The following is a 27,721-nucleotide window of genomic DNA, read 5'->3' on the forward strand; positions in this document are numbered from 1 at the left end:
CACCCCCTGGAAATCTCCACGAGTATGGATCATGGCCAGAAGAGCGAACATGTGAACGCAGACAGGGGACTGGAAGAATTGCTGTGTGCCCAGAAGCCAATGTGAAGCCCAGAGCCTGGGAGCTTGACTTGGTCAGGGCCCCCGTCCACCACCCCTCGCCTCTCAGCCCTGCCAGGCATGCCACCGTGCCCAGAGAGCCATGCAGAAGCCCAAAGGAGCCATGCTTGGTTTTGAGCTGCAGTGCAACAGGAGCACCGGCAACCGGGGGCTCTCTCCTCCCTGTGACTCTGCACTCCGGGCCCCGGCACAAGGCTCTTCCCTCCCTTGGGGTGTGATTTCTCCATTTGGCAAATGGACCAGCCTGTAGCATGCTCCCTCAGGCTCTCCAAATCTGTGAAATGAGGGTGACATTTCCTGTCTTCCTGTCTCCTTCCCCCTTCCGGGCTGTCCTGACAAGCAGGTGCACTAATGGTGGGTAAACAGGCAGGCAATGTTCTGACACAGGGAGGGCCTTTCAATTCTGGCAGAGCAGACAAGCTCGTACACAAATAACTCTGCTACCAGGGAGTGTGTGATAAGGGCCCTAGAAACCTCTTTGCTGCCATAGCCACCTGCTCCTCACGCCTCCCTGCTCCCTGATGACTGCTCTCACACCCAGAAAGTGGGTCAAAATGTAGGGCAGAAGGAATGCCCCCTTGTGTGGTCCCCACCCTACCCAACTGAGTCATGATTGCCATTGGGGCAGAGGTGGAGGAAACTTACGGGGTTAGGGCACGTCTTCGTCCAAAATACAGCCCTGGCCAGTCATTCTCCCTCCCCCAAATGCCCATGGCTCCCTGTTGCCTTCTGGTTATGGTCCAAGTCCCTTAGCTTGGCATTGTCAAGACCCTTCACACCTAGCCCAGGGCCTGGCACGTAGAAGTGCTCCGTGAGTATCTGGGCAGGGAATGGACCCTTCTCTGGCCCATCCTCCTCCCTGGTGCTCATCCCAGGCGCACAGGACACACTTCAGCCACACCAGGCTGCCTGCTGTCTCCCAAGCACCCCGTGGACTCAGCCACCTCTTCATCTCTGAATGTCCTTCAAGGCCTTTCTCATTGCTGCCTCCTCCCTTGAAGACCTTCCTGCCTTGCCAGACAGAACCACACAGTCCCACTTACAAGGTACTATTATTGTGTGAATGGTTAGAAGTGTGGTCTCTAGAGCCAGACCGCCTCGGCTCCAGTATCTAGCCCTGCCCCTTACTGGCTGTGTGACCTTGGGAAAATTTGACTCTCTCTCTGTGCCTCGGTTTCCCCATTGCTGACACGGGGATGTAGTCGCACCTCCTCTTAAGGTTGTTGGAGGAACAAATGAGTTCATCTTTATGACACGCTTACTTAGAGCAGCAACTGGCACCTGGTTTCTCTCCTGTGTGAGTTTTCTGATGTTGACTGAAGACTGAGTAATATTTGAAGGTCTTCCCACATTCACCGTATTCATAGCATTTTTCCCCACCATGAACTTTCCGATGCTCATAAAGGAATGAATTGTTCCCAGCGCTTCCTCAGTTCACTGGTCGTGAATGCACACTCGTGAATAGTCTCTCCAGGATGAGGTTCCCGCTGTTGAGTAAGACGCGTTTCGTTTAAATGATTTCCCATAGGTGGCTCATTCATGGGCTTTCTCTCCTATGTGTATTTTCTCACACTGACTTCATGACTTTGGATAAGTTATTTATTGGAGTCTTAGGTCTAAAAAATGGGAATATTCAGATGGAAAAACATAATATCTCAAAGCGTGTGAATTGCTTAGCACTGTACCTGACTCCTAAGGAGAGCTTAGTACACCATGGTCATCGTGCTTGGTGGCTTTCTCTAACTGGGCTGTATACCAGGGTCATTCATCAGCAGGGACCATGAATTGTTCACCTTAGTGCCCCCAGAGCCTGGCAGCAGTAGGGGCAGTGTGAATGTGGGTAGGTGAGTGGTAAGTGGGAGAACTTTATCAAAGCTGAGCAGGGGCCCATTTTAGATACATCGGTTGTATTCCTGACTCAGACTGATGGGGGCTGGGACACTGCTCCTGTGAAGCATTTTCTAAGCCTGGTGCCCATTGATCCTGACAGCCAAAGAGAAGTATAGACAGAAGAAGAAATCTCTAGAGTCTGCTCACCTAGAGCAAAGGATCATCACCAACCAACATCTTTTTAAACCTTCTCCATCCTCACTGTTGACAGTTTTCTCTTAGAGCATTTGTTCATTCAGCAACATTCAACCCATATTTATTTACAGAGCCCCTACTGTGCTCCAAGAACCATGCTGTGCCCTGGGGATCCAGTGTCAATAACACAAATGAGATCTGTGCTCTCATTCATGTTAAGTGAAGCAGAAAGTGAGCAAACAAACCATCACAAAGTGTGGGAGATGCTGTGACTCCCCACTGGGTGTGGGACTTAGAGGGAGTCAGGGAAGGCTTCCTGGAGAAAGAAATAGCTGAGCAGAAGACAGCACAGCAGGCCTGGGAGGGATCATATCACAGATTTATGGACTCTGGATCGTAAAATTGCAGAAGGAGAGACTCTAACATCAAAGGATTCAGAGTAATAGGATCCGTATTTCTCTACTTTACTAGCAATGTTTTCTTTTTTCCAGCCTCTCCTTTCACCAAGACCTGCAACATATCTTGTTAGGGAAAACCTGGCATCTTTGCAAAGTAATTTATGCTTATTATACAACATAGAAAAATAAGATTTATCAAGGAGTGGGTTGGTGGGTGGAGGGAGTCTCCTTCAACCCCTGTTAATATTTAGGCACATTTCCTTTCTTTTCATTTATTTTCAGGGGTTTGTTTTAGTATTATTTTTTAATTGACATATAATTAATTTATATACCATCATATTCCGAATTTTTGCATAAAATGTAGTGGTGTGGTTTTTAGTATATTCACAAGATTGAACAACTGTCTAATTCCAGGACATTTAAAAAATGTCTATTTTGGGCGAGAAAGAGAGAGAGCAAGAGCAAGCTCACACATGCATGTGCAGGGGAGGAGCCGAGAGGGAATGAGAGAGAATCCCAAGCAGGCTCCACGCTATCGGCCCAGAGCCAGTGACTTGGGGCTTGGCCACTTCACACCATGAGATCATGACCTGAGCCAAAATCAAGAGTTAGATGCTTACCTGACTGAGCCACCCAGGCGCCCCTAATTTCAGGACATTTTCATCACCCCAAAGAGAAACCCCATGCCCATTAGCTGCCACTCCTCATTTCCCCCTCACACCAACCCCGGCAACCACTGATCTGCTTTCTGTCTCTATGTGCTTGTCTGTTCTGGACATTTCCTGTAAATGGAACCACACAAATAGGTGGTCTTTTGTGTCTGACTTCTTTCATGTGACATGTTTTTAAGGTTTGTCCATGTTGTAGCAGGAATCTGTATGCTATCTCTTTTTATAGCTAAATAATATTTCTTTGTATGGATATACCACATTAAAAATACGTTCATCAATTGCTGGACATTTGATTTTCTTCCTCACCCTTTATGACTGTTATGAGCAGTGTGTGCTATGAACATTTCTGCACTAGTTTTTGTGTGGGCATCTATTTTCAATTCTTTCAGGTATGTACCTAGGGATCGAATTGCTGGGTCATATGGTAACTGTGTTTCACTTTCAGAGAAACTGCCAAACTGTTTTCCAAAGTGATCCCACGTGTTGCATTACCACCAACCATGCATGAGGAGGGTTTCAATTTCTCCACATCCTTGATAACACTGTTACTGTCTTCTTTTGGATTGTAGGTATCATAGTGGGTGTGAAGTGACTTTGATTTGCATTTCTCCGATGACTAATAATGTTGAACATCTTTGCATGTGCTTATTGGCCACTTGTTATATCCTCTTTGGAAAAAGGTCTATTCCAATCCATTGCCCTTTTTTTTTTAATTAAAAAAAATTTAACGTTTGTTTATTTTTGAGAGAGAGCGAGAGAGTGGGAGAGAGTGGGAGCTGGGTAGGGGCAGAGAGAGAGGGAGACAGAGGATCCAATGCAGGCTCTGTACTTTCAATTCAGAGCCCGAGGTGGGGCTCAAACTCATGAATTGTGAGATCATGACCTGAGCCGGTCACTTAACCGACTGAGCCACCCGGGGGGGCCCCTGCCCATTTTTAATTGGATTATTTGCCTGTTTATTGTTGAATTATAATAGGGTTTTTATATATCCTGCATACTAAACCCTTATCAGATACATGATTTGAGAATATCTTGTCTATTCTAGGCGCTGTCTTTTCACTTTCTTGATAGTGACCTTTGAAGCTTACAAGGTTTTAGTTTCAATAAAAGCAAGTTTATCTCTTTTTTGTAAGTTGCCTATGCTTTTGGTATCATATCTAAGGTTATCATTGCTTGATCCAAGGTCATGTTGACTTACACTTAAGTTTTCTTCTAAGAGTTGCATAGTTATAACTGTTACATTAAGGGCTTTGATCCATTTTGAGTTAATTTTTATATATGGTGTGAGGTGTGGGGGGGTCTAACTTTATTTTATTCTTTCATGTGGATATATAGTTGTCCCTGCATCATTTGTTGAAAGACTGCTTTGCATTTTTCCCCCCATTGACTTGTCTTGGCTCCTGTGTCAAAAATCAATTGACCATAAATATATGGGTTTATTTGTAGACTTTCAATTCTGTTCCATTGATTTATGTGTCTATCGTTATGCCAACATCACACACTTTTGATTACTGTAGCTTTGTAGTGACTTTTGAAGTTGGGAGTGTGAGTCCTCCGACTTTATTCTATTTTGTTTTTTCTTTTTTTTTTAATTTTTTTCAACGTTTTTTTATTTATTTTTGGGACAGAGAGAGACAGAGCATGAACGGGGGAGGGGCAGAGAGAGAGGGAGACACAGAATCGGAAACAGGCTCCAGGCTCCGAGCCATCAGCCCAGAGCCCGACGCGGGGCTCAAACTCACGGACCGCGAGATCGTGACCTGGCTGATGTCGGACGCTTAACCGACTGCGCCACCCAGGCGCCCCTCTATTTTGTTTTTTCAAGATTGTTTTGGCTATTCTGGGCTTTTGCATTTCCATATGAATTTTAGGGCCAGCCTGTTCATTTCTGGAAAAAAAAAAAAAAAAAGTCCGGCTGAGATTTTAATAGGGATTGCACTAAATCTGTGGATCAATTTTGGAAGTATTGCCACCTTAACATTAAGTCTTCCCATTGTTTCTTTTGGCATTTATTGAGTATAGGGTTGAGCTCATGCCAGATATATTGTTTTGAATCCTGACTTATTCTGCTTAATATTCTATCATAGGCACTTCCCTGTGTTACAAAAGATGCAAGAATAATTTCAGTGCTATGTAATATTCCATTGTTTGGCTGTACCAAAAACTGTTGGTTTTTGGGTAATCTATCATGGAAAGTACTTTGTTCTGGTACCTTCATGGTGCAGGCACAAATGGACACTGGGAGGACAGGTGGCTCCCAGAAGGGCAGCAGAATATTAAAATTGATCAGCAAGTATCCCATGCTGCAGGTAGGGAGTGGGACTCATTGGAAAAGCCAGCGTGCTGGTTACTGGAGAGCTGACCTGCCTCCCTGCGTGGTAGCACCAGCCTGAGGGAATTAAATCAGGAAACAGGATCCAACCAACTGCACAGGCATTGATAGAACATGTTCATTTTAGACGTGTTTCTCTAGAACAGTGGATTAAAAAATTAAAACATTTGCAACATGAAATTCATCTAACATTGTAACTCAGCTGACCTAAAATGAAAGTTTCACTAAATAATACTTTTTGTATCAGCCCAGAGAAGTGCAGTAACAAACAGCACCCATCTCTTAGCGGTGCGAGAGCTTTCTTTTTCTGTCATGTTACACACCTGTCATGTAACAGGAGAGCCCTGGTATTTAGTTGACAGAATCCACTCATTGCTGGTTTCAGCGGCAGTGGAAGGAGGGCAGGGTAGGCAGAAGAAATGGTTCCCCAAATATGTCTACATACTAATGCTTGACACCTTTGAACATGTTATAAATCCTGGCAAAAGGGAAATTACGCGTGCAGATGGAATTAAGGTTGCTAAACCAGTTCACCTCAAATTAGGGAGTCAAATGTATTCATAAAGGTCTTTAAAAATAGAAGGGGGGCAGAAGAGGTCAGAATGAGGCAATATAATAAGAACGCAACCTGCTGCTGTTGGCCTTGAAGACGGAGGAAGAGGCCGTGAGACAAATGTGGGTGGTCTCCAGAGGCTGGAAAGGGTGAGGAAAGAGATTCAGCCCTGGAGTCTCCGGAAAAGAATGTGGCCCAGCCAACATCTTGATTTTAACCCAGTGGGGTACATTTTGAACCTCTGAACTACAAAGCTGTAAGCTAAGTATATGTTGTTTTAAGCCACTAAATTTGTGGTCACTTGTTACAGGCTCCACAGAAAACTAATACACGCACTAGCCCTTAAATGCTTCTGCCTGGAAGTGACATGGGGGCACTTCTAGTCCTATCTCATTGGCCAGAGCAAGCCACATGGGCATGTCTAATTTCACAGGGCTGGAGAAATTTGCCCAGCCTTAGAGGGAAATGGAATATTGGTAAATATAGTAATATCTACTACACCCTTGTTATCTGTGTCTCATGCTTTTATCTTCTATTCTGTAAATGCTGGTGGCAACTCTTTAAGTTGATTTCATTATCAGCTAATAGGTTGTGACCCCCGATTCGTAAAACACCGCTCTGTAAGCCCTCCTCTGCTCAAGCCTCGTGGAACACATGACACGCCCTAGACAGAGCTGATTGGTCCGGGCATGGGGCACCTGACCCAAGCTGATCAATCAGATTCCTTTCCTGGGAATTTGGAATTGGGCCATTCAGCCAGTTAACAGTGAGAAGCTGAGCGAGAGGCAGAGTAGAAACAGGGTCGGAGTGAGAGCCACATGCAAGCCAAAATGATGGAGGAGCAGAAAAGCCCTGAGTAAGCAGAGAGAGTTGGTCCCCAGAGACCATGGAGCAGCCGACCGGAGAGCAGCGTGAGAACATGCAGCCCCTGGGGGAGAGGTGGAGAGAGAGCAACCGCCTCAAGGGCTGATGGCTTCCCCGTTCCTGACTCCAGCACTCCTGCGTTCTGCCTGCGCATCTTTCCCGTGAGATTTTTGTCTCCTTCTCATACCCCCTCCTCCTTTCCTCCAGCCACCCTTGTTGGGTTTCTGTTCTTTGTCTCCAGTGAGCTTTAATTAGCGAGGACACCACTGGTATTTCTCTTAGGAGACCCGGCTTTGACTCTGAGAATCAGGCTGGCGGGGCATGGATAGGTCTCAGGGGTGGGGCAGAGCCAGCCATTCCACAATCCGGAAGTTTGGTTTCGACCGCAGTCTTGCACGTTTTGTGCTTGTGCTTCGCAGTAGACCAGCAGAAGCCATCCATATGGTGCTGCACAAGGGCAGGGCCCGGTGAACTGGAAGCACCCCCCTCCCCGCCCCGGGGTGGGGTCAGGAAGCCGGTGGGTTGTTTCACGGAGGGCTTGGCTGGGCAGCAGAGTGGAAAGGATGTGGATTTTTGAGACAGAGTTCACCTCTCAGAGCCTGAATTTCCTCATCTCTGAAATGGGATTGTTGAGTGGTCAGCAGTGTTCTGGGAAAAATACTCAGAGGCATGACTAGGGCGGAACAGGTGCTCAGGGTATGGGAAGCTGCTGTTGTTGTTTGAAGAAACCGTCAGAGTCCCAGCTTCCTGAGCAGGTGGCCCCAGGGACTGATTGAGTTATCGGGACATTCCCCACCACTGGCCACGTTTCCTGCCCTTGTTGCCCTCGTTCTCCTTCTTGATCCTTACTCACCCTTTCATCTCTTCCCCCTCCTCTCCCCAGTTCTCATTTCTCCTCTTTTCTGCTTTTCCCCAAAGCTGATGAAAAACACTTGCTTTAGGAAAGCAGCAGTGTTGGCTATAAAGGGCCCAGCCTCTAGACGCAGACGGAATCGAGTCTGAATCCTGACTAGCCTCTTGCTTGCTGTGTGTTCCTGGACAAATGATCAGATGTCTCTGAACCTCAAGTTCATTATCAGTAAAGTGGGAGTTATAATGCCCATTTCACAGTGTGTTGTAAGAAACAAGTAGGCACTCAACAAATGCTAGTTCTGTCTTACTGCCCTTTCTCTTTCCGTCCCTCCCTTCTTGACTGTCACTCCTCCCAGCCTGGCCCTCAGTCCCCTCCCGTGGTGAGGGTGCCCCTTGGCCCTCTCAAGGATCACTGGAATGGCCTTCCCTGACTCAGTTATTTCTCTGATTCAGTTATAACTCAGGCAGTTGTGATCTCTCCTGTCAGACCCCAGGCTCTTGAGAGTTAGACTGAGGTTTCTGAAGGCAGTTGGGGGTCCCTGTGGCCCTGTGGCCCTTCTCTGGTCTCCTCCGCAGGTCCACTTGGGAGCTGCTGGTTCAAACCATGTGATCTGTATTTTTTCTCACTTTAGCAACTATTACACCCCAGCTGACTGTGGCATTTTCACACTCCAAACACTGCTAAATATTTATAAGGAGTAGAAAAGCCCAGAACCAGGGGAGGTGGGGGAGAGATGCACCAGGCCCTCCTTACAAGCCAGGCTCAGACCTGTCTGTGGTCCCTTGGGCCCCAGAAGTTGGAGGAGGTGCTGTGGAGGGCCACCCCCTGACACCCCCCTGGGACGAGCAACTGTCACTGTGGCACTGTGGGCCTCACCCTGCCTTGCCCTGGATACCTGCTGCGCCCCCTGCCCCGGGGAACCCATGTGGGTTGTGTGGATCCTTCTGGGCCTCTTGTGGGCCTGCTCTGTCCCTCCACTCCATTGCTCTATTTGTGAGTTTCTCTTTGTGTTCGTTTGTTTGTTTTTTCATCTCTCGTTCCATCTGTTATTTTCATGCCTGCAGGACAGCATCCCTCTCCCCTCCTCTCCCTCCTCCCCTCCCTCCCTGCTCCCTCCTCCAACACCTTCTCTAGTCTCTGAGGCTCTGCCTCTTTCATTTTTCTTCTCTCCTCCCAACAGTGTTGTGAGCAATTCTGGGGCTAGATGATGGGGGCTAGGTGAGGGGGTCTCAAGCTCCCAGGCCTAGCGGGGAGAGAGGATGGGGTGGGGGCGCTGATGGGGACCACAGTGTGCTCTAGAAGGCCCAGCAAGCACTTTGCAAGGGATGGGGGCCGCGGGTCTGCCTGATGCACATCCAGTGCTCTGCTGTGTGGCCATGGGAACATCTCCTACCTTTCCTGGGCCTCAGTTTTTCATTTGATTCCTTCACTCATTCATTCATTTACTCACTCTATTAATATTTGTTGAGTGCTTGGTACCTGCCATGCATGAACACAGATTTATTAAACACCTACCAGGGACGCTGTTCTAGATGCTCAGGTCAGGATATTTCAGTGGAGAAGAAAGACCTCAGATCTCTGCCTCCTGGACCTGACATGTTAGCAGTGCAGACAAGCGTAAATTAGCAAGTCGCTCGTGTAGTAGGTTAGCCAGTGGTGAGTGCTGTGGGAAAGAAAATAGAGGCAGAGGAGGAGAGGAGGTGAGAGGGGAGGCCACAGTGAAGCCACGTCACAGAAAGGCATGGGGCTGGCAAGCAGATCTGTTGTGGGGACCATGCCCGGGAGAGTGGACTGCCAGAGCAAAGGCCCTGAGGCAGGCCCCACCCTGGTGTGTTGGAGGCAGTGTGAATGGAGGGGTGGGGGAGAGTGGGAGGTGAGCCCAAGGGTAAAGGAGGCAGGGGACACCACACACAGAAGCTTTTCCTCTGCCTGAGCTGGGAGGACGTTGAGCAAATGAGTGGTATTCTGTGACATATCTTTAGAGACTCCCTCAGCCTGCTGCGTGAGGAGGAGGCCGAGGGGCCATGGCCAGATCCAACAAAAGCTGTAACGGCAATAAGGGAGGTTTGGGTGGGCGCCAGAGGTGCTGGGATCTGATTATGCCAGACGCTGTTCTGGCTTTCAAGGCTTGGATGGTGCCTGGAAGCCCTCCAGGCCCTTGCCCTCTGTCCTGCCCAGGGAAGGCCCGCAGGAGCCTTCCCCTGGTGGGATGCGCTAATCCTGGCTTTCTCTTGCTTTCTGTCTGCAGGGTGTTCAAGAAGGCCAGCCCAAATGGAAAGGTGAGTCTGTAACAACCGTGCCCCAGCTCCTCCCTGGCCCCAAATGCTTGTCCTGCCTTGGCCACTTCTGTTGCCCATGCAGGACCCCACACTCCCCAGTCTGTCCTTAGGAGCTATCCACCTCAGGGAGAGGGGCCTTTCGGGAAACTTTTCTGTCTGCGGGGGGTAGTTCAACTCCCCCGGACTTTAGGGAGCCACTGCTCTGGTTTGAGATACAGCCTATCATAGACTTCAGTGTGAGTGTGATAATTAGACTAAGCGTCAAGGGCCTCGGGGGCACTGATTCCCCTGGTGTGAGAGGTGCCTGCAGCCTCTCTACTGAACCCTGCCATCACCTAGTTATCCAGGGCAGCTCCCAGGGTCTGTCCTGCTTTCTTTCTTCCCACAGGCTGCAGGCTCCATCCTGCTTTCCTTTCGGTTCAGCAGGTAGATATTACTGACATCATTCCTTGTCGGGTGCAGGCCAAGCCGGCGGAGACTGGGCCAGGGTGTTCCAAGACAAATAAGGCACACCCCGTGCCACTCACGGTCAGATGGGGGAGGCAGGCACAGAAACCGGTCATTTCAATAGGAAATGGCAGGTGTGGGGTAAAGTGATGCCCAGGGGCTACGGGACCCAGCCTGGGCAGTCAGGGATGGCTTCTCTAAAAGGGATGCCTTGTCTTCCAGGCAAGACAGGGTGAAAAAGGGCATTGTAGGCATGAACATAACTCACAGGGCGTGTGGGGGAATGAACAGCAGTTGAATCTGAGTGCCAGGAGGGAGGCAGGGGGAGCGGGAGCCAAGGTGGGACGGGTTGTAGGGCTCAGGAGCCCGGACTCCTGGGCTGGCAGATAGTACCACGCGTGCTCCCATGTCTCCCTTCGTGCCCACAGCAGACATCGCCAGTCACTGCTCACCCTTTCCTGCTGAGCCAGGATTCCGCCTTGGAGTCCTTCTCCACCCAGAGGCCCAGGCAGCCCCCATCTATCAGAGTTGGCATTTGGAATGAAACCCATTTGTCATCTTACCTCTGGGCCCTGGGAGCCATTAGAGGGTTTTCAGACGGGAGTGGCATCATTAGATTTGCATTTTAGGACGACCGGTCTGGCCTAAGGAGAGGAGAAGGGCCTGGAGCTTGCGAGGCTGCAGGCCACAGGCCATCAAGGGGGCTGGTGCGTCTGGTGTGCCGTCCTCAGTGTTCTCATCTATAAACCAGGAACACTGATAACTTCTTCATAGGGGGTTAGGATAAGCAGGTACTTTCAAAATTGTACAAGGGTTTGTTGATATTAGGGCTGGAGCTCGGGTCCAGGTCCAGTTAGGACTTTAATGTGTGTTAAGGATGGATGGGTGTAGGAGTTTCACAGGCAGCTCCCAGGTTCTCCTCCAGAGCAAGGGCCAGTGGCTTTTCAGGGATGTGTCCCCCAGGCCCACAGCTGCTGACACCCCCTGTGCTTATCTTCCCCAGCTCACTGTGTATCTGGGAAAGCGGGACTTTGTGGACCACATCGACCTCGTGGACCCTGTCGGTGAGTCCCTGCAGAGGCCAGGGAGGAAGGCGGGGGAAGGTGGGGCCAATCCGGCCGCTTCTAGAGAGGGTTTGTTAGAGCCACCTAGGAATAGCTCTCAGGTCTCCAGAGGGACCTAGTGTCAAGAACAGGGTGTAAGCGGTTTCCTGTGTCAGTTGGCAAACATTGACCACATTTACCGAGTAGCCCCGTTCCCTTCAGTGAGGACCATGTGAGGGGAAAGTGTGGGCGGGTTGAAGGGAGAAGCAGGCAGGGTGGCCTGATGATGACGATAGCAGCCGCCACTCAGTATAAGGCTTCTTACACGCCAGACACCTTTAAGTCCTGGCTCCCACTTCCCTCCCCCAAGAAGCCTTCCCTGACTGATACCTCTGGTTGGGGGAGTGCCCTCTCCACTGATTTGTTTACGGAGTCCCTGGTGCTCAGGCACAGAGGGAATACCCATAGTAAAAGGAGGGGAGATGCTCAGCAGGTTCTGGAATGGGGTGAGCATCCCCTGGCCAGGTATCCCTTGGACCTGCTCAGGACCAGGATAGGACCAGGAGCCCTCTGGCACTGACTTCCAGATGTGGCCTCTGAGATTCCCAGAGAGATTGCTGTAAGGCAGCGTCGGGGGAGGGTGGCAATGGGCTAGAGTTGGGGAGAGAGAATTTTCTTGCTCAGTGGGTATGTGTATGGTTGAGTAAAGTTTGACCAGACGTAACCAGGAATGCCAGGCAAGGAGGTGACCCCTGAGCCAGAGTTTCTGGCTTCTTGGGGTTCTGTGCAGAGAAAATGTCCTTTGTGTCCAGCTGGACTCTACTGGGTCAGGGCCAGGCCATGGGACATTTTCCGTGGTATCGCATGAGCCAGGCACCGACTAACCCTTTAAACATATCAACTCACTTAGTCTTCGCAGGAGCCCTGTGAGTTTGGTCCTACAGGATCACAAGTCCCGATCGGCAAATCCCAAGTCCAAGAAACTCTGGAAATCTAAACTTGCTCATACGGTTGACGTGGGACTCACTTAGACGCAAAACCTGACCTGAACCCATAGGGAGCTCTTTACATGTTAGCCTCTTGATGAAAATATCCATGTTTCCCTGCTGAGGTGTTAAGGCATTTGATCATGGGGCCCCAGATCCTGCAGAGGGTATTACAGAACATATGGAAGGTGTACCATGGGGCCTTTCCACAGTTCAGAACCTCTCAATTCTGAAGTATACCCGATCGTAGGGGTTTCGGACCCACATCATCAGTCTTATTAACAGAGAAGAAGCAGAGAGGTAGCGTGCCCCAGGCTACCAACTGGATCTGTAAGGCCGGCCTGAGGGCAGGGGTTGGGACATGGTAGTGCTGTCCCCTAGGTGCAGGCCTCCCCATTTCTCTCATGATACCCAGCAGACAGAAGGTTGGGTTTGGGTTTGGCGTGGTGTTTGGGGCTCAGGAATGTGAGAGGTCAAGTTGGGAGGGTGTGCTCACTCTGTGTCCTTCTTCCAGATGGTGTGGTCCTGGTGGATCCTGAGTATCTCAAGGAGAGGAGAGGTGAGGTGGTGGTCCCCACCTCCAGCCCGTCAAGGGGCCTCCTGTTCCCCACCGACTTCTAGCCCAGGGCTTCCCTGAGTCCTGGGCAGGACATCAACTAATTTTACGGCCCTTCCCTGCCCAGCCCCCCTGGCTCTTCCCTTTACAGCTCCAACAAGCATCAGAGCAGGTGCCCTGGACTCCTCTGGCCTGGGGCGGCCCACTTAGGCCCATTTTGGGAGAACCTTTTCAGTGCCCTGAGCACTCTCAACGTCAGTATATCATGACTGCTGCAAGGCTGGGGCTGCCCAACAGGGCAGGAGTTAGGGTCTCATTACAGGAGAGAAAATGGAATCCCAGGGAGGTGAAGGGTTTGTCCAAGGGAGACACTGGGTGGGGGTTGGGCTGGGACAAGACCCCGTGCCTTCCAGATACCACCCGGCCCTTGTTTCCCCCTCCCTCTGCTCTCTCCAGCCAGTCCCTTCCCCGGCCCCACCCTCCCAGTCCTGCCAGCCTGTGCCAGCCCTCACCAACCCTGTCAGTCTCCTGTGCTCCTCCTCACTTCCGCTGGCCAGAGTGGGGGGTGGGGAAGGACAGAGCTGGTCCAGCAGTCAGCCCCCACCTCCTCCCAGGGGCCAGGCCCGAATGGCTCTCCCAGGTACCCAGTACTCCCATCCCAAGGGCAGCACAGCCCTCCCCACAGGAGCTTCGGGACAGACCTATGAGCTCCAGTTGGGCCGATCCCAGGGCTCAGCTGGTGCTCTGGGGGGCTTGCTCGCTGCCCTCCTGGGCCCGTCCTCAGTGCCCCCTGCTCCCACAGTCTATGTGACACTGACCTGCGCCTTCCGCTATGGCCGGGAGGACCTGGATGTCCTGGGCCTGACCTTTCGCAAGGACCTGTTTGTGGCCAACGTGCAGTCCTTCCCGCCGGCCCCTGAGGACAAGAAGCCCCTGACACGGCTGCAGGAGCGCCTCATCAAGAAGCTGGGCGAGCATGCCTACCCTTTCACCTTTGAGGTTAGGGACCGCCAGCCCTCTGGGCAGGCACATGGGGGCAGCTGGGGCGGCAGCTCCATGGCACTCAGTTTCTCAGTGCACGTTGGGACCTGGGGCACTGTCACTTACACTACCTGGTAAGTGTCTCTTCTCTGGCCACCACCAGGGGCGGCACCTTACCTCTGGGCTACTCCTTGGACCCTCCTGTGTCCAGGTCATTGGCGGGAGAGAGTGGGGTGGGGAGAGACTGTAGAGAAAGAAGGAGCCCTTTCTCGCCCCTGAGTTATTACAAGACTGTCTCCTCCCTCAGACCAGCTGCCCACATGGCCCGGCTTCAGCCCAGCTCACAAACCAGGGGTGGCACATAGTGATTTCCCTGCTCTGCCACTTTGCTGAATGGGAAGACTCCCAGATGCTGGATTTTCAAATCTCCTGTTTCTCAGACTCCGATTCTGTGATTCAGTGAAATCCCCTGGCTTGCTGGGAGGTTAGAGCAGGAGAGAGGAAACAGTCATCCTCTCCATGGTAGATGTATTGGTTTCCTGTAGCCATGTGACAAACCACCGCCAACCTGGTGGGAATTAAACACGGAATTAAAACACAAGTTATCGTCTTACAGTTTGGGAGGTTAGAGATCAAAATTGGGTCTCACTGGGCTGACATCAAGGTGTCAGCAGGGCTGCGTTCTTTTGGGGGCTCTAGGCCTTGCCTTTTCCAGCTTCTGCAGACCACTCACGTTCCCGGGCTCAAAGCCTGCCCCCCTGTCTTCAAAGCCACCAGGAGCCGGCCAGTCTTTCTCACAGCCCGACACTCTGACACTGGCTCTCTTGCTTCCTGCTTCCCCTGCCAAGGTCCCTTGTGACTATATCGGACACACCTGGATAATCCCCGATACTCTCCCCATCTCAAGATCCTTAACTTAACCATATTTGTAAAGTCCCTTTTGCCATGTAAGGTAGCACAGTCACAGGTTTTAGGGGTTAGGATGTGGACATCTTTGGAGGGGGGTGGGTATTATTCTACCTATTATAGTCTAGGTGAAACCCTTTAGGTAAAGAAAGACCCTGAAATCCTTGGCTTTACTGGAGGGGCCTCTGGCCCCATGTGGGGCATCCTTGTCATGGTCTGATGGGGGAGACATGATCTGTCCTCTGGAGCCCCGAGTCTGATGGAAGAGACATGGCCTGTTGCTAGGGACCCCCGATCTGCTGAATGTGCGTGGGGGTGATGGGTGGGTGACATGGGGAGGTCAGTGGTGAATGTGACAGGAGACCTATTCTCGTCTGTTCCCTTAACAGATCCCTCCGAACCTCCCATGCTCTGTGACATTGCAGCCGGGGCCTGAAGACACAGGGAAGGTGGGTCACCTCTCTCGGAGCATTTCTCTGGGTGTAGGACGTTTGTATCCCCAGGGCCCTGGCTTTCTCTCTGCTAGGTGCTGGAACCCTCTGTGTGGAAGCCACATCGTGTCTAGGCCACTTCAATACCACCTCAGATAAGCAGCCCCTTCATACAGGGCGGCTGATACTGTGTCATCCTCACCCCCACATTCAGTTACGTGCAGTCTGTCCTGGGCTTGTTGGCTGTAGCAGACCCAAAATATTCTCTGGACTACCACCCGGCCTCACAACCTCACATGGGGGAGGTGCCTTCGTTGTGGCTTCACAAGTGGGGGAACTGGGGCTCAGAGAGAAGTGACACCTCCAGTGTCACAGGCCCCAGATCTCTGAGCCCCAGTTTCCTCATCTGCAAAATGGAGACAAAAGGATGCACCTCCTCATGGGGTTGGGAGGGTGGAGTGAGACACTGAAGCACTGTAGGGTCTGCACACAGTACGTGCTCCCCAAACAGGCTGAGGCACCCGCTGTTATTTCCAGGTGGCTGCCTTGGTGAGGACAGCTGCCCAGACCAGGCAGGTGTCTGGAGAGTGGAGCCCGGTGAGGGCAGTTTGGGATGTCCAGTGTCGGGGGAGCTGGGAGAGCTCTGTGGGAAGGTCAGATGGGGGAGGCCGCCGCAGATGGAGGCAGCACTGCACTGGGGCTGAGCACAGGGCCCCTGAGTCAGGCTGAGGGGTGGCCGGGCTGTGGGAGTCTGGTGTTCCCATCCAGCGTCCTTGTTTGTAAAATGAGAGGGTGGGATGGCTGTGCTGTCGGGACCCTGCCCGCTCCAAGGCCCTGTGGTCAGCAGCCCCTTCCCCTCAGGCCTGTGGTGTGGACTATGAAGTCAAAGCCTTCTGTGCTGAGAACCTGGAGGAGAAGATCCACAAGCGGTGAGAAGGGCACAGCTTCCCTCCCGGGTGTGGGCTGCCTGCTGGCAGAGGGAGGGAGACAGGAGCAGCAAAGTCTGAAGAAGAGATAAGTAACAATACCTGGAAGTGTGAGAGGAGGGGCCACATATTCCAGCCTCAGGAACTCTGAGAAGGGCACTCTGGAAGGCCGGCAAGTCATGGAGGGTTTCCTGGGGGAGGTGGCTCAGTAGCCCTGGCTCAGGCCTCATCATTTTTTCCTTCACACCACTGTACCTGCCTCCTCCATCTTCCTCCCTGCCTCTAGTCTTGCCCCGCCAGACTGCATGGCTTTTTGTTTTGTTTTGGAAAGAAACACAAGATTCAGATTGTTTTTAACAGTGGACGAGATTTTTCCCAGCCACCCTGGAACCCACCCCCCCCCCACCCCCACTTCCCAGTTCTTCTCCTGGGAGGCCATCAGCAGGTGGTGGTTGAGGTGGGTGGGGGGATGGGGGGATGTGGGGTCAGTGGAGGCTTTTAAGCAAGGGAGGGAAGTGGAGTAAGTGAAGCCCCCCCCTGGGGAAAGTGAGGGGGGTGGTCAGCCCACGTGTCAGAGAAGGTAGTGCTCTCCCAGCCAGGCACAGCCCTGGGCAGACAGTCTAGGCTGGCAGGCGGAAATAGCTGGCCCTGACTTCTGAGCCGGACTGCCCAGCCCTGCTGTCATGCCTGCTCCTCCTCCAGGCAGGCCCTGCCCAGCCTCCTGGTGAGGCTGGTCTCAGCCCCCAACTCTGATGTGCTCTGCCTCCCCAGGCACAATTCCTCCCGGAGGCTGGCTGAGGGAGGGGCTGCAGCTTCCTAGGGCATGGGCTGAGTTTGCCATCTGGTGGCCAAAGGGTGTATTGCAGGCATCTCTATCTTCAGCCTGGGAAACTCCTGAGTTTGGGGAGATGGGACCCTTCTCCCTGGCTTCTGGCTTCCTTTTCTTCTTAAGACACGAGACCAGGGGAAAGAAAGGGGGTTGTGGGTTTTTGAAGGGGCCTCACCAGACCAAGGAAGAGGAACGACACTGAAGGCCACCACCCTCACCCCACCACCAATGGGACATTTTATGTCCATACTACTACTAACTGCTGTTACTAATGATATAGCAACTGTCATTTATCAAGGGCCAATTAAGGGCCAGACACTATTCAGAGTGATGAACGTGTATGAACTAATTTAATCCTCACAGCAACCCTGTGAGGTAGGTGTGGCTATTATTACCATTTTCTAGATGAGGAAGCTGAGACCCAGAGGTTAATTTTCTCAAGGTCATACAGCTAATAAAGGGAGAGCTAAGACCTCAACCCTGGCTATCCAGTTCCGGGGAGTGGAGGTGAGAAACAGGGGTGCTGCTGGCATACCCAGCACGCCACAGACGCTGCCTCACCGGGTCCCATCCCTTCCCAACTCTTGAGCCCTCCCTCATTTCCTCCCTCAGTGCCTGTCACCTTCATTGAGCACGATCTCTTCTCTGGGCCTCCATCTTCCCACTGAGTCTCTGTCCTCTTCACTGGCCAGCATCCTCCTGACTGAATCCATACCCCCCCCCACTAAAACCCATCACCTCTCTGAGCCCCCATTTCTTCATGGGGCCCCTCTGTGTATTTTGATTTAATAGATATTTGGTGGACATTTGTTAGATGGCAGGCACTGTCGTAGGTGGTGAGAACACAGCAGTGAACACTTTAGATACAAAATGTCCTTAAGGAGCTTATGCTATTAGGTGACATAAGGGATGCAGGAAGTGAAAACATAGTCCCTTTCTTGCCATCCTGCTGACTACCAAGACACAGACCCACATGAAGTGCTTCCATGGGGTAGTTCACTTTGATGGTGTGGGAGTTCAGACCAGGAAATCAAGTGAGCTGATCCAGGAAGGCTTCTTGGAAGAAGAGGTATTGAGCTGGACCTTGAAGAAGGAAGCAAATGAGGGCAGAAGTGGGAAGAGGGTGTTGCAGGCAGGGGCTCAGTGCAAGTGAAGACGCAGAGAAAAGACTAGATAGACCATCAAGGGTGATAGTGAGGAAGTGGGGGTGGCTGCAGACACAGTGGGGGAGGATGGAGTGGGGCCAGGTGGCGACTCTGAACACAAGTGGCCTGTGTTAACCTCTGCGGTTTGGACGGATTCTAAGGCCATGGGGAGCCATGGCAGTCTCTTGAGCAGGAAAGGGAGGATCCCAAGGGAAGGGGATGGAGGCAGGTGACTCTGGCTATCTTTCACTCTGCCCATCTCCATTAGGAATTCTGTGCGCCTGGTTATCAGGAAGGTTCAGTATGCCCCGGAGAGGCCTGGCCCCCAGCCCACAGCTGAGACCACCAGGCAGTTCCTCATGTCGGACAAGCCCCTGCATCTAGAGGCCTCCCTGGATAAGGAGGTAGGAGGTTTAGACTTGGCAGGGGGTAGGGGCTGCTCTACTGGGGCTGGGACCTCAGATCCCAGGTCTTTCATGGCCTCTTGGGCTCCTTGGGTAGGAGCTTCCGCCCCCAGTCCTAAGGCCACAGGGTTCAGGGAATCTGAGACCTCCCTTGGGGGATTTGGGGAAACCTCTGGGGGTCCAAAGGAGCGGCAGAGTGGGGCATGAGCCTGAAGGGTGCGATTGACTTTAGAAGTCAGGGTACCTCCCAAAGGGACCTGGGTTCTGGCCATCTCTCCTCACCCCTTCCCCCTTTTGAGGTGTGGACACTGCCCTTTCATCTCTGGGACAGCCAAAGGCAGGTGCTGGGGGCATGATTTGAGATGAGGTCCTTCAGTGAGCTCTTAGAGCCGGTTCCCTCAGTGAGCAGGTCAGCTCTTCCCCACCTTTCTCCTGCTTCTTTTAGACCCTCCTGTGTTTAAAATTCCTGGCACCCATTGTGAGCAGGCACTTGATACATCACTTAGTCCAACCCCTCCATTGAATAGAGGGGGAGGCCGAGGCTTAGACTGGTCCAAGGTCACGCTGCGCTCATCCTTCATTACCATTGTTTTATTGCTCTCATTATTTCTGGTGACCATGTCAGGACTGGAGCCCAGGACTATCACCTTCTAATTCAATCATCTTTCAGAAATCCCACAAAGGAACTGAACATGCCCAGTGACTTAGCATCAGTGGGAAGTGGCTGATGAACTTGAGGCCAATGTCAGAGTGGACAAAGTCTGGGGAACCCCAGGAAATGTGTGTGGGGCCTCTTCTCTCTCTCCCTATCTAGAGTTTTAATACTCTCTGGTCCAACCCTTCTCCCTTCTTACCCCTCCCAGATCTATTACCATGGAGAACCCATCAGCGTTAATGTTCACGTCACCAACAACACCAACAAGACAGTGAAGAAGATCAAGATCTCGGGTACCCTGGGCACAGGGCCAGCCCAGGGGGGCAGGCAAGAGGGAATCCACCCAAGGGTTGGGGGTAGCTGAAGCTTCTCCCCTTGTTAACTTCTGGCCTGCAGAGAAGCCCAGGGCCTGCTCTAAGCCAAAGGGTAAGGCTTTTGAGGCTAGTAACACAGGCTGCTCGTTGGCCAGGTAATGAGTTTACTGTTTAAGCCACCTACTCTTAGGTTCCCTAGGTTCTGGGCAAAGCTGTCCTTGAGGGAGATGTTTGGTAATGGAAGGGAATGGGTGAGTTTGGGCTACCTCTTAGGTAGAAGATGGGGGTGGTCTCTTGCAGAATCCCCCAGTGCATTCTGGCCATTCCTGGGGCTGAACATCCTCAACTCAAGGGAGCCTGGCTTGCCTGGGAGCTGCACCCCTGGCTCACACCAGCTTGTTTCCCTCTTCCTCCCCAGTGCGCCAGTATGCGGACATCTGCCTTTTCAACACAGCCCAGTACAAGTGCCCTGTGGCCATGGAAGAGGCTGAGTAAGTGAGCACAAGCGCAGCCTTGGATGTGTGGGACTAGGTGGGAAATGAGAAGTCCTGGCTCCGGTTACAGGTGCAGATGGCTCTTTTCCACCTGGTAGAGGGCTGGACCTCAGATTTTCTTGCCACTCACAGCAGCCTTTTAGAAAACATCCACTTGATTTAGCCACAGGAAAATGCATGTGACAGTCAAGGGAAAGACCTACTTAAACTAGAATGACCAAATTAAAGCTAGTGAATCTAAGGGGACTAGGGTCATGACTACACTGTACCAGAAACCTAGATTGAAGGAGATACTTTGCTCTGAGCTTCCTGGCAGCCACAGCAAAGAGGGGAAGGCACTAGGTACACAGCATTTTTTGTCTGATAAAGGAATAATCCAGTTCATTGGGTAAAAGGGAGGGTATGTGGGAGGGTAGAGAATAATTATATTTAAAAAATTTAGGTTTAATTTAACAGAAGACCATGGGGGAGGGGAAGGGGAAAAAAAGATACAGAGGAGGAGGGAGGCAAACCATAAGAGACTCTTAAATACTGAGGACAAACTGAGGGTTGATGGGGGGTGGGGGAGAGGGGAAAGGTGATGGGCATTGAGGAGGGCACCTGTCGGAATGAGCACTGGGTGTTGTATGGAAACCAATTTGACAATAAATTATATTTAATTTAAAAAAATTGAGGTTTGAGGACAGCATGGAATCTTGTCCCAAACCTGTTAGCAGCTAAGTCAAGAGGAGAGGTCTCAAGTGAAACATCTTTTCTTACCTAAAGGAAGTAGATGCTCCCAGTAGGAGACACATCTGTTTAGTTTTGTTTTTTTTTTTTCCTAGCCCTGCCTCCTTTTGGGAGGCAAGTGCATTTCATGTAATTTTTCATGCGTGTGTGTGTGTGTGTGTGTGTGTGTTTACATGTAATAGCAATCAGTACTTTTGAAAGTTAAAAATGTGTTTTAAATGTTACTATGTGATCTTGGAGATGTTCTGGCTGGGCTGGGGGTGATGGCTGGGGATTGGCTCTTGGGGGGGTGGGCGGTATTTCCACACCTGCCTCCCTTCTTCCCAGTGACACAGTGGCACCCAGTTCGACATTCTGCAAGGTCTACACACTGACCCCCTTCCTGGCCAACAACCGAGAGAAGCGGGGCCTCGCCTTGGACGGGAAGCTCAAGCATGAAGACACGAACCTGGCCTCCAGCACCCTGTGAGGACCCACCCTCCCTACTCCCTGCCCCCAGTGGGTCCACACCCACCTATTCCCACCAGTGCCAGTACATGGTGTGGTTACCTTCTCCCCAGGCATTGTCCCTGGCCCATCCTCAGGAGCTTGAACTACAGGGAAGCTGTCCCCTTACTCCCATCCCTATCCAGGGGTGACCAGAGAGCAAGCTGGGCCCCTAGACCCAGCTCTCTTAGTCAGTGCTGGGATCTGCTGGCTTGCCTAGGGGAGGGCAACCTGGAGAGACTTCCTGCAGGAGGCAGCAGCTCCTGACCTAGGGTCTACAGTCATATGGGGTGTGTCCCTGAGGCAGAGTAGGGCTGGATTCATCCAGCAGGAGAGGATGAATCAGAAGAGGGGTGGGGAGTCTGGGAAGATGTGGACAGTGAGCTGGGCAAGACCAGATGGAAGTGTGGCCCTCAAAGGCAGGGATCCCAGGGCCATATGATCACTCTTGCCTCATGGTCATCACTGACTCTGAGGCTACCTGCTTTAGTGGAGACCTGGGGTGTGGAGAACTCAGCTTGCCCTATCTGCTGAGGTCCGGCCCTTCAGTGGGGCTTTGGCCTGCCTCTGTAGCAGCCGTGCCCGTGACTCCCAGTACAGACCCTGTGCTCCACCACACAGTTGCTCACATGCACGTGCTGGCCACTCACCTCCAAGCTTTTGCCCTCTTCCCCTTCTTCCACCCTGGCTCAAATCCTAACTGACTTCAAGACTTCCAGACTTGAGGGGCCACCTCCTTCAGGGTCTTCCCCGCTACCTCCGCCCCACTGCCTTGCCAACCTCCATTTTTCTCTCTGAATTCCCTGCCTGGCGAGCCCTTTGTGCCCCCACGGGTTGCTGAACAGTGAGAGAAGCAGACTCCGTCTATCTAAGGGTAGAAAGAACCTACTGCGCTGCTGGGAGTCAGGCCCAGGGAGGAAAGGGGCTTGCGAGGTGTGCACAGGGAGTGAATTTCACAACCAGATGTGGGACCCAGGGCTCTAGGTTCCTACCCGCTCCGGGCAAAGCTTACCTTTCTCATATACAGAGCTCTGTTTGCACACGGTGGCTGAGTGACCCAGGAGAGGGATGGATGGCTGCTGCCCCCACTGCACCCTACCCTACCTTGTCTCATCTACCCAGCCATCCTCCATGAACCTGCTTCTCTATGTCACCTTGCAGGTTGAGGGAAGGCGCCAACCGGGAGATCCTGGGCATCATTGTTTCCTACAAGGTGAAAGTGAAGCTGGTGGTATCTCGGGGCGGGTAAGTGTTCTAGCCCAGCCCAAGACTCTAAGCGCAGAGGGGGGCATCCCTGACCACCCACAGCCCACTGCCCCATTCTGCCTGTTTGTCGGACCTTTTAGCTGCAGCCACCAAGAGGGTAAACCGAGCTGGAGGACTTCCTGTTTTTTCTCTTCCCTCTTCATGTTCCTTTTCCTCCTCTTCTGCCCCCTTTCCCTCTCCTACTTCAGAGACTTTCAGTCCCTTGCCTGCCCTCTCCATGTTTCTCTCTTCCTCCTCCCCCTCCTCCTCTTCCCTATCCCTGTCTGGGCACATGGGGTTGTTGTGTGGGGGAGGATTCCTCAGAGTCTGTGCTGTGGGATCTCCAGAGGGTTCTGTCCCCTCATCACATGTTGGGGCACAGCACCCACCCCTGCTCATGCACATGCTGATCTGCTGAGGACATGGCTAAAGGGGCTCAGAATCCCAGAGCTGGATTAGGGATGTTCTGACTCCCATTTGACAGATGGAGAAACAGAGGCCCAAACCGTTCTCCACACATTTCCTGAAATCTCCTCCCCTAATCTCAGGTTGTAGGCTGGTGCTGGGGTCACTGCAGTAGACCAGACATATTCCCTGCCCCGGAGCACAGTCTAGTGGAGGCTCAGACACAACTTTTCCCCACAGAATGGGCCTGCATGTTTTTAGAAACCTAGAATTAGGATTTCTAATTTGTCACAGGGATTTTTTTTCTTGTTCATAAATGTCTATGAAAAGATTTGAATGCTAATGGCATTAGACATTGAATCCCCTTTATTACTAGAATGTGCCCACATATTACAGGACATCTCAGAACTGCAAATCCCAAGTCCTGTGCCCTGTGGCTCTTGCAGGATCCACAGTCTGCCTCAAGCTCTTCCTTGAGGAATCCTCGGTGAATCCCAGATTGATTTCTTCTGCCATCAGAGAGGCCTCCCCAGGGCGGGCAGCACAGGGGTCAGTTTTTTTGTCTCCTTTGCAGAAGAGGATCCTCGGGCTTAGTGAGGCCTCCTGTGAGGAGATTTGGCTGAGCTGGGCCTGGACTTCAGTCCCCCAGGCAAGCCTAATGCCGTTTCTGTGTATCTCTGACTGAGGTTACAGCCATGCAGTGGTGGGTGGGAGTGCCTCTCAGGGTCTTCCCTACCCCTGTGGGCAGCAAGGTGATGAATGAACGTACTTTCTGTTTTCTTCCTCTCTGAACTCTCTCCTGACCACTTCTCCCGCCTCCTCTGACCCACCCAGCCTGTTGGGAGATCTTGCATCCAGGTAAAGTCCCTCCCTTCAACCTGATCGACCCACCTTTCTGGAGGGCCCAGAGATCCAGAAGTGCAGGGCACTGGGTTGGAAGGAATCGTAGCAGTCACTTTCGATTGCCAGACTCAGTCATGTGCTAGGACTAGAACCCTCCCCAAAGGGTCGAGGGAGATGCAGTTTCTCCTTTAAAAACCTTGCCCTGTTCTTCCATTCCACCCAAGAGATAAAAACCTCTGCAGACAGCAAGGTCAGCTTCGTTGATCTGGGGAATAGCCCCGTAAAAGTCTGGCATTTTGGAGAAATGCGGGTTTCGTGGCTTCCAAACTTGTACACTAATGGGAATTAACTGCTGGCCATGCGCTGCTAACGAGAGGTCCTGGGGAGATCTGCTCTCCTTGTAGCCAGCTGGATCCATGCGCATTCCCCAAACTGCACATGCTCCACATGCAGTGTTTTTGCCTCCTCCTGTCACAAGGTGGCAGTATTGTTCATCCCAAGAAATCATCTATTTGGAGAAGTGAAATTAATTCAATTCAGTTCAGTACAATTCAGCAAAGATTTTCTGAACCCAGGTTTGTGCTCAGCTTTGTGCTACATGCTGAGATCCCACGGAGGAATCAGACACATCCCCTGCCCTTGATCATTCAAGGCCTGCTGGAGTTAATGTCTAGATTCTTCCACCCACATCCTGTATGGCTTTAATGAAGGTTGGCAAACTCATTCTTCCATTCTGATAGTTCACTCTTCCAAGTGAATCTGGAAAAGCAATCCCCTTTGCATTGAAAAAAAAAGAAAGAAAAGAAAGAAAAGAAAAGAAAAGAAAAGAAAAGAAAAGAAAAAAGAAAAGCCAGACTATTGTAATAGCCTATGAATTGCCCATGTTCCCATTGAGGGGAAGTAATGATTCTGGCAGGTACCAGTGTCACAGTTGAGTCAAACCTTTTACCTATATCATCTCCTAGAAGTTCTAGTGGTTCTCAAAGGTAAGCATTGCTCTCCCCATTTTCCAGATGAGCTCAGTGAGACTTGAAGATGCAAAAGTGTCCCTCCCAGACAGTGCTGGGGCTGGGAACAGACCTTTCTGGTTGCACAGCCAGTGTCCCTGCCCACTCTGTTCCACTCTCCCTTCCTCCCCACCAGCTGGGCTCTGGGCAGCAAGGTCAGTGAGATGAGGCTGTGCCTGAAGGTGCTCACTGTTGGCAGGGCCTCCAAGGTGACAGCATCCCAAGCTGAGAGGAGAAGCTTTCATGGCTCCTTCTGTAGGAGTGGAGAGCAGAGGATGGATAGGAATCACCACCTCAATTCTGAGCAGTTATCACTCATTGGGCAAGGATGTCAATTATGGAGTCAGAATCTTGTCACTTCCCATTAATAGCTGTGTGGCCTTATGCAGTATTATTTTTCCTCCTTGTGCCTCGGTTTCCTAGTCTGTATATATGCTATACTAATGGGGTTGTTGTGGAGATTAAAGGAGCTACTCTAGAATGGTCCTTAGCACAGAGTTAGCACCACGTGTCTGCTCTTGTTACTATTCTGTTCATCAGGGCCAAGGGGAGGGAGGTCCTGGTCAGAAGCACTGGGTGTTGGTGGCACCTCCCCCTGTTCTTCCCCACCACCCAGTCCCTCTGCCCCTACAGGGCTTCAAGGCTCTAGGCACAGTGTAGATAGCCCTGGGGCCTGGGCCAATACAACTTGAATTCAATTAATTGACCTCAGCAGTGCATCATCCAGATGTGGGGGGCTAAGACCACAGGAGCACTTTTATAAGAGTCTCATGGAGATGTTGGGAGGTGGGACTGAGTCGGCAGGAAGGGTTGTGTTAGGGAAGGCTGGGCCGGCTGTGGTGATTTGAGGCCTGCATAGTCCCAGGACACCTCTGGGACCACCCAGGGACCAATGTGCACAATGCTCTGGGCAGTCCTTTCCCCACCCCTGTGCCTCCTCCCAGCTCATGAGAATCCAAGGATCCTTCTCAGGAAAAGGGGAGGTTTCCATTTTTTTTTTTTTTTTTTTTTTTTTTTTTTTTGAGCCAGCAGAAAAGGGCTTCTAATTCACCTCCTAGAGAGAGTAAAGCTCAGAGAGTGGCAGAACTGGGGCCTGAGCAGATTTCCTGCCTTAGCTGAGACCTACCTCCTCTGACCATAAAATAGGGCATTGATAGGGCATTGAGTCTTACAGCCCGAGACTGGGCTCAAGGCTCACTGGGTCTGGGTCTCTGTTTCAGTGATGTGGCCGTGGAACTGCCCTTCACCCTAATGCACCCCAAGCCCAAAGAGGAACCCCCACATCGTGAAGGTGAGCAGGATCTGTGGGTCACTGGAGTGGGAATTTGCAGGTTGCTGACCCCATTCTCCACCAGTGCTGTGTTTCCCCATCATCCCATCTCACTCTGGGTTAGCCTTCAGGCCTGGGTTACCTTTTTCCACAGCTCCCCAGGATCTGTTGCGAGGCCCACACTCCTCTATTTGCATCTGACTCCCCCAAGAGACAAAGAGGTCTGACTCCTTTGTCCATGGAGAGGCAGGCTGGGAGTGGAAGGGTCAATGACCAGATTGGTCATATTTCCTTAAATTAAAGGCTGTTTGAGTTGAAAGAGACAACTCTATAGTATGTACCACAAAGAAAGAAAAATGTTCTCACAATTAAAGTATCAAATGCCATCGGTTGTAAAACATACCCCAAGTTCAGAGATGTGAAATTGTGAGGAAAAAAAAAAAAAGGGTTGTCGTAACACTTCGTGAAAGCCCTGTACTTAAGAAAAGAATCTAAGTCATGTAGGAGACATGCCAAAGGAGTAGGGTCCGGAGGTTTTTCTGTTCTTCTAGAACTACAAGGGGCCTCCCGGGCCTCCTTGGACCCTCCTGGACCTTCCTTCCTGCCTTTAGGATGATTTGGGGGTGTTTTTGAGATCAAGGAGCAACGCTTCTTCCCCACTTGCCTTCTTCCGTAGCCCTCCCCTTTGCCCTGGAGTGGGGAGCTGTACCCACCTGCCCCTGTGCCCGCTCACCACTAACCCACGGGCGCCCGCCCACCCTGTGTTTAGTTCCAGAGAACGAGGCGCCAGTAGATACCAATCTCATAGAACTTGACACAAAGTAAGCCAAACCCTGCCTGCAGACGTCCGGGGGGCGGGCCTTGGGTGGTGGGCGGGGCGATGGGATCATTTGCATATATGCTTATTAACCTCTGAGGAACAGCTGATCTAACCGCGTCTGCTGAGAGCCGCCTCTGCTCGCCTCTTCAGCAACCCGCTTGCCTGCATGTGACTTGAAGGACCCTCCGTGCCTGTTCCTCTTCCTCCTGCCTTGGTGGGGTCTGTCTTCCTCCCTCGTCCTTGCACGTCCGTCCGTCAATCCGTTCGTCCGTCCACAGCGCCTGCTCGGCTCTCACAGGGCTGGTTCGGTTCGCGGCCCTGGGCTGGGGCTCTCCTGCCCTGCCAGCGCCCAGCCGGTGGAATCAGGCTGCGGGGTGGGGAAGGTTCTGGGGCTCTTGTTGCTTCTGCCTCCTGAGGACCGATGCGGATTTCCCTGCGGTCAAAGGCCATCGCCTCACCGGACAGTGGCCCGAGGGGGAGGACCTAGGCCGACATGATGAACCACCTCCAGAGCCAAGCAGCTTTCTCTCTCCAGCTCCAAATTCACCCTTTCCTTGTCCCCCAGGGGATATTTGGGATGTGGTGTCTCAAGCCACCCCATGAGGACACCTCATGCGGCTGGCTGAGTTCTGTGGGGCGGGGGACTTGGGTGGGCCTAAGTGTACATGTTATGTGATAGAACAGAACTCACTGTTCTTAAAAGCGGT

General features: G+C 51.9%; 1 protein-coding gene across 6 annotated transcripts in view; it reads left to right on the plus strand.

The window, feature by feature from the left end:
• The window catches only part of ARRB1 (arrestin beta 1), a 75,703-nt gene that overhangs the window by 41,004 nt on the left and 6,978 nt on the right, over positions 1-27,721 (plus strand). For 3 of the 6 annotated variants that reach the window (XM_030333507.1, XM_030333509.1, XM_030333510.1), the window contains 14 exons: positions 10,062-10,092; positions 11,543-11,603; positions 13,083-13,127; positions 13,927-14,123; positions 15,401-15,460; positions 16,304-16,371; positions 18,611-18,746; positions 19,610-19,694; positions 20,134-20,206; positions 21,266-21,403; positions 22,586-22,669; positions 23,909-23,932; positions 26,145-26,215; positions 26,964-27,015. In XM_030333507.1, coding sequence (XP_030189367.1) covers positions 10,062-10,092; positions 11,543-11,603; positions 13,083-13,127; positions 13,927-14,123; positions 15,401-15,460; positions 16,304-16,371; positions 18,611-18,746; positions 19,610-19,694; positions 20,134-20,206; positions 21,266-21,403; positions 22,586-22,669; positions 23,909-23,932; positions 26,145-26,215; positions 26,964-27,015 — 1,125 coding nt within the window. Of the gene's footprint in view, positions 1-6,853; positions 7,122-10,061; positions 10,093-11,542; positions 11,604-13,082; positions 13,128-13,926; positions 14,124-15,400; positions 15,461-16,303; positions 16,372-18,610; positions 18,747-19,609; positions 19,695-20,133; positions 20,207-21,265; positions 21,404-22,585; positions 22,670-23,908; positions 23,933-26,144; positions 26,216-26,963; positions 27,016-27,721 lie in introns of those variants that run through there. The other 3 variants (XM_030333506.1, XM_030333508.1, XM_032595109.1) reach the window with 3 other exon arrangements.

The sequence above is a fragment of the Lynx canadensis genome, chromosome D1 (genome assembly GCF_007474595.2).
Source record: "Lynx canadensis isolate LIC74 chromosome D1, mLynCan4.pri.v2, whole genome shotgun sequence".
Taxonomy (NCBI): Eukaryota; Metazoa; Chordata; class Mammalia; order Carnivora; family Felidae; genus Lynx; species Lynx canadensis.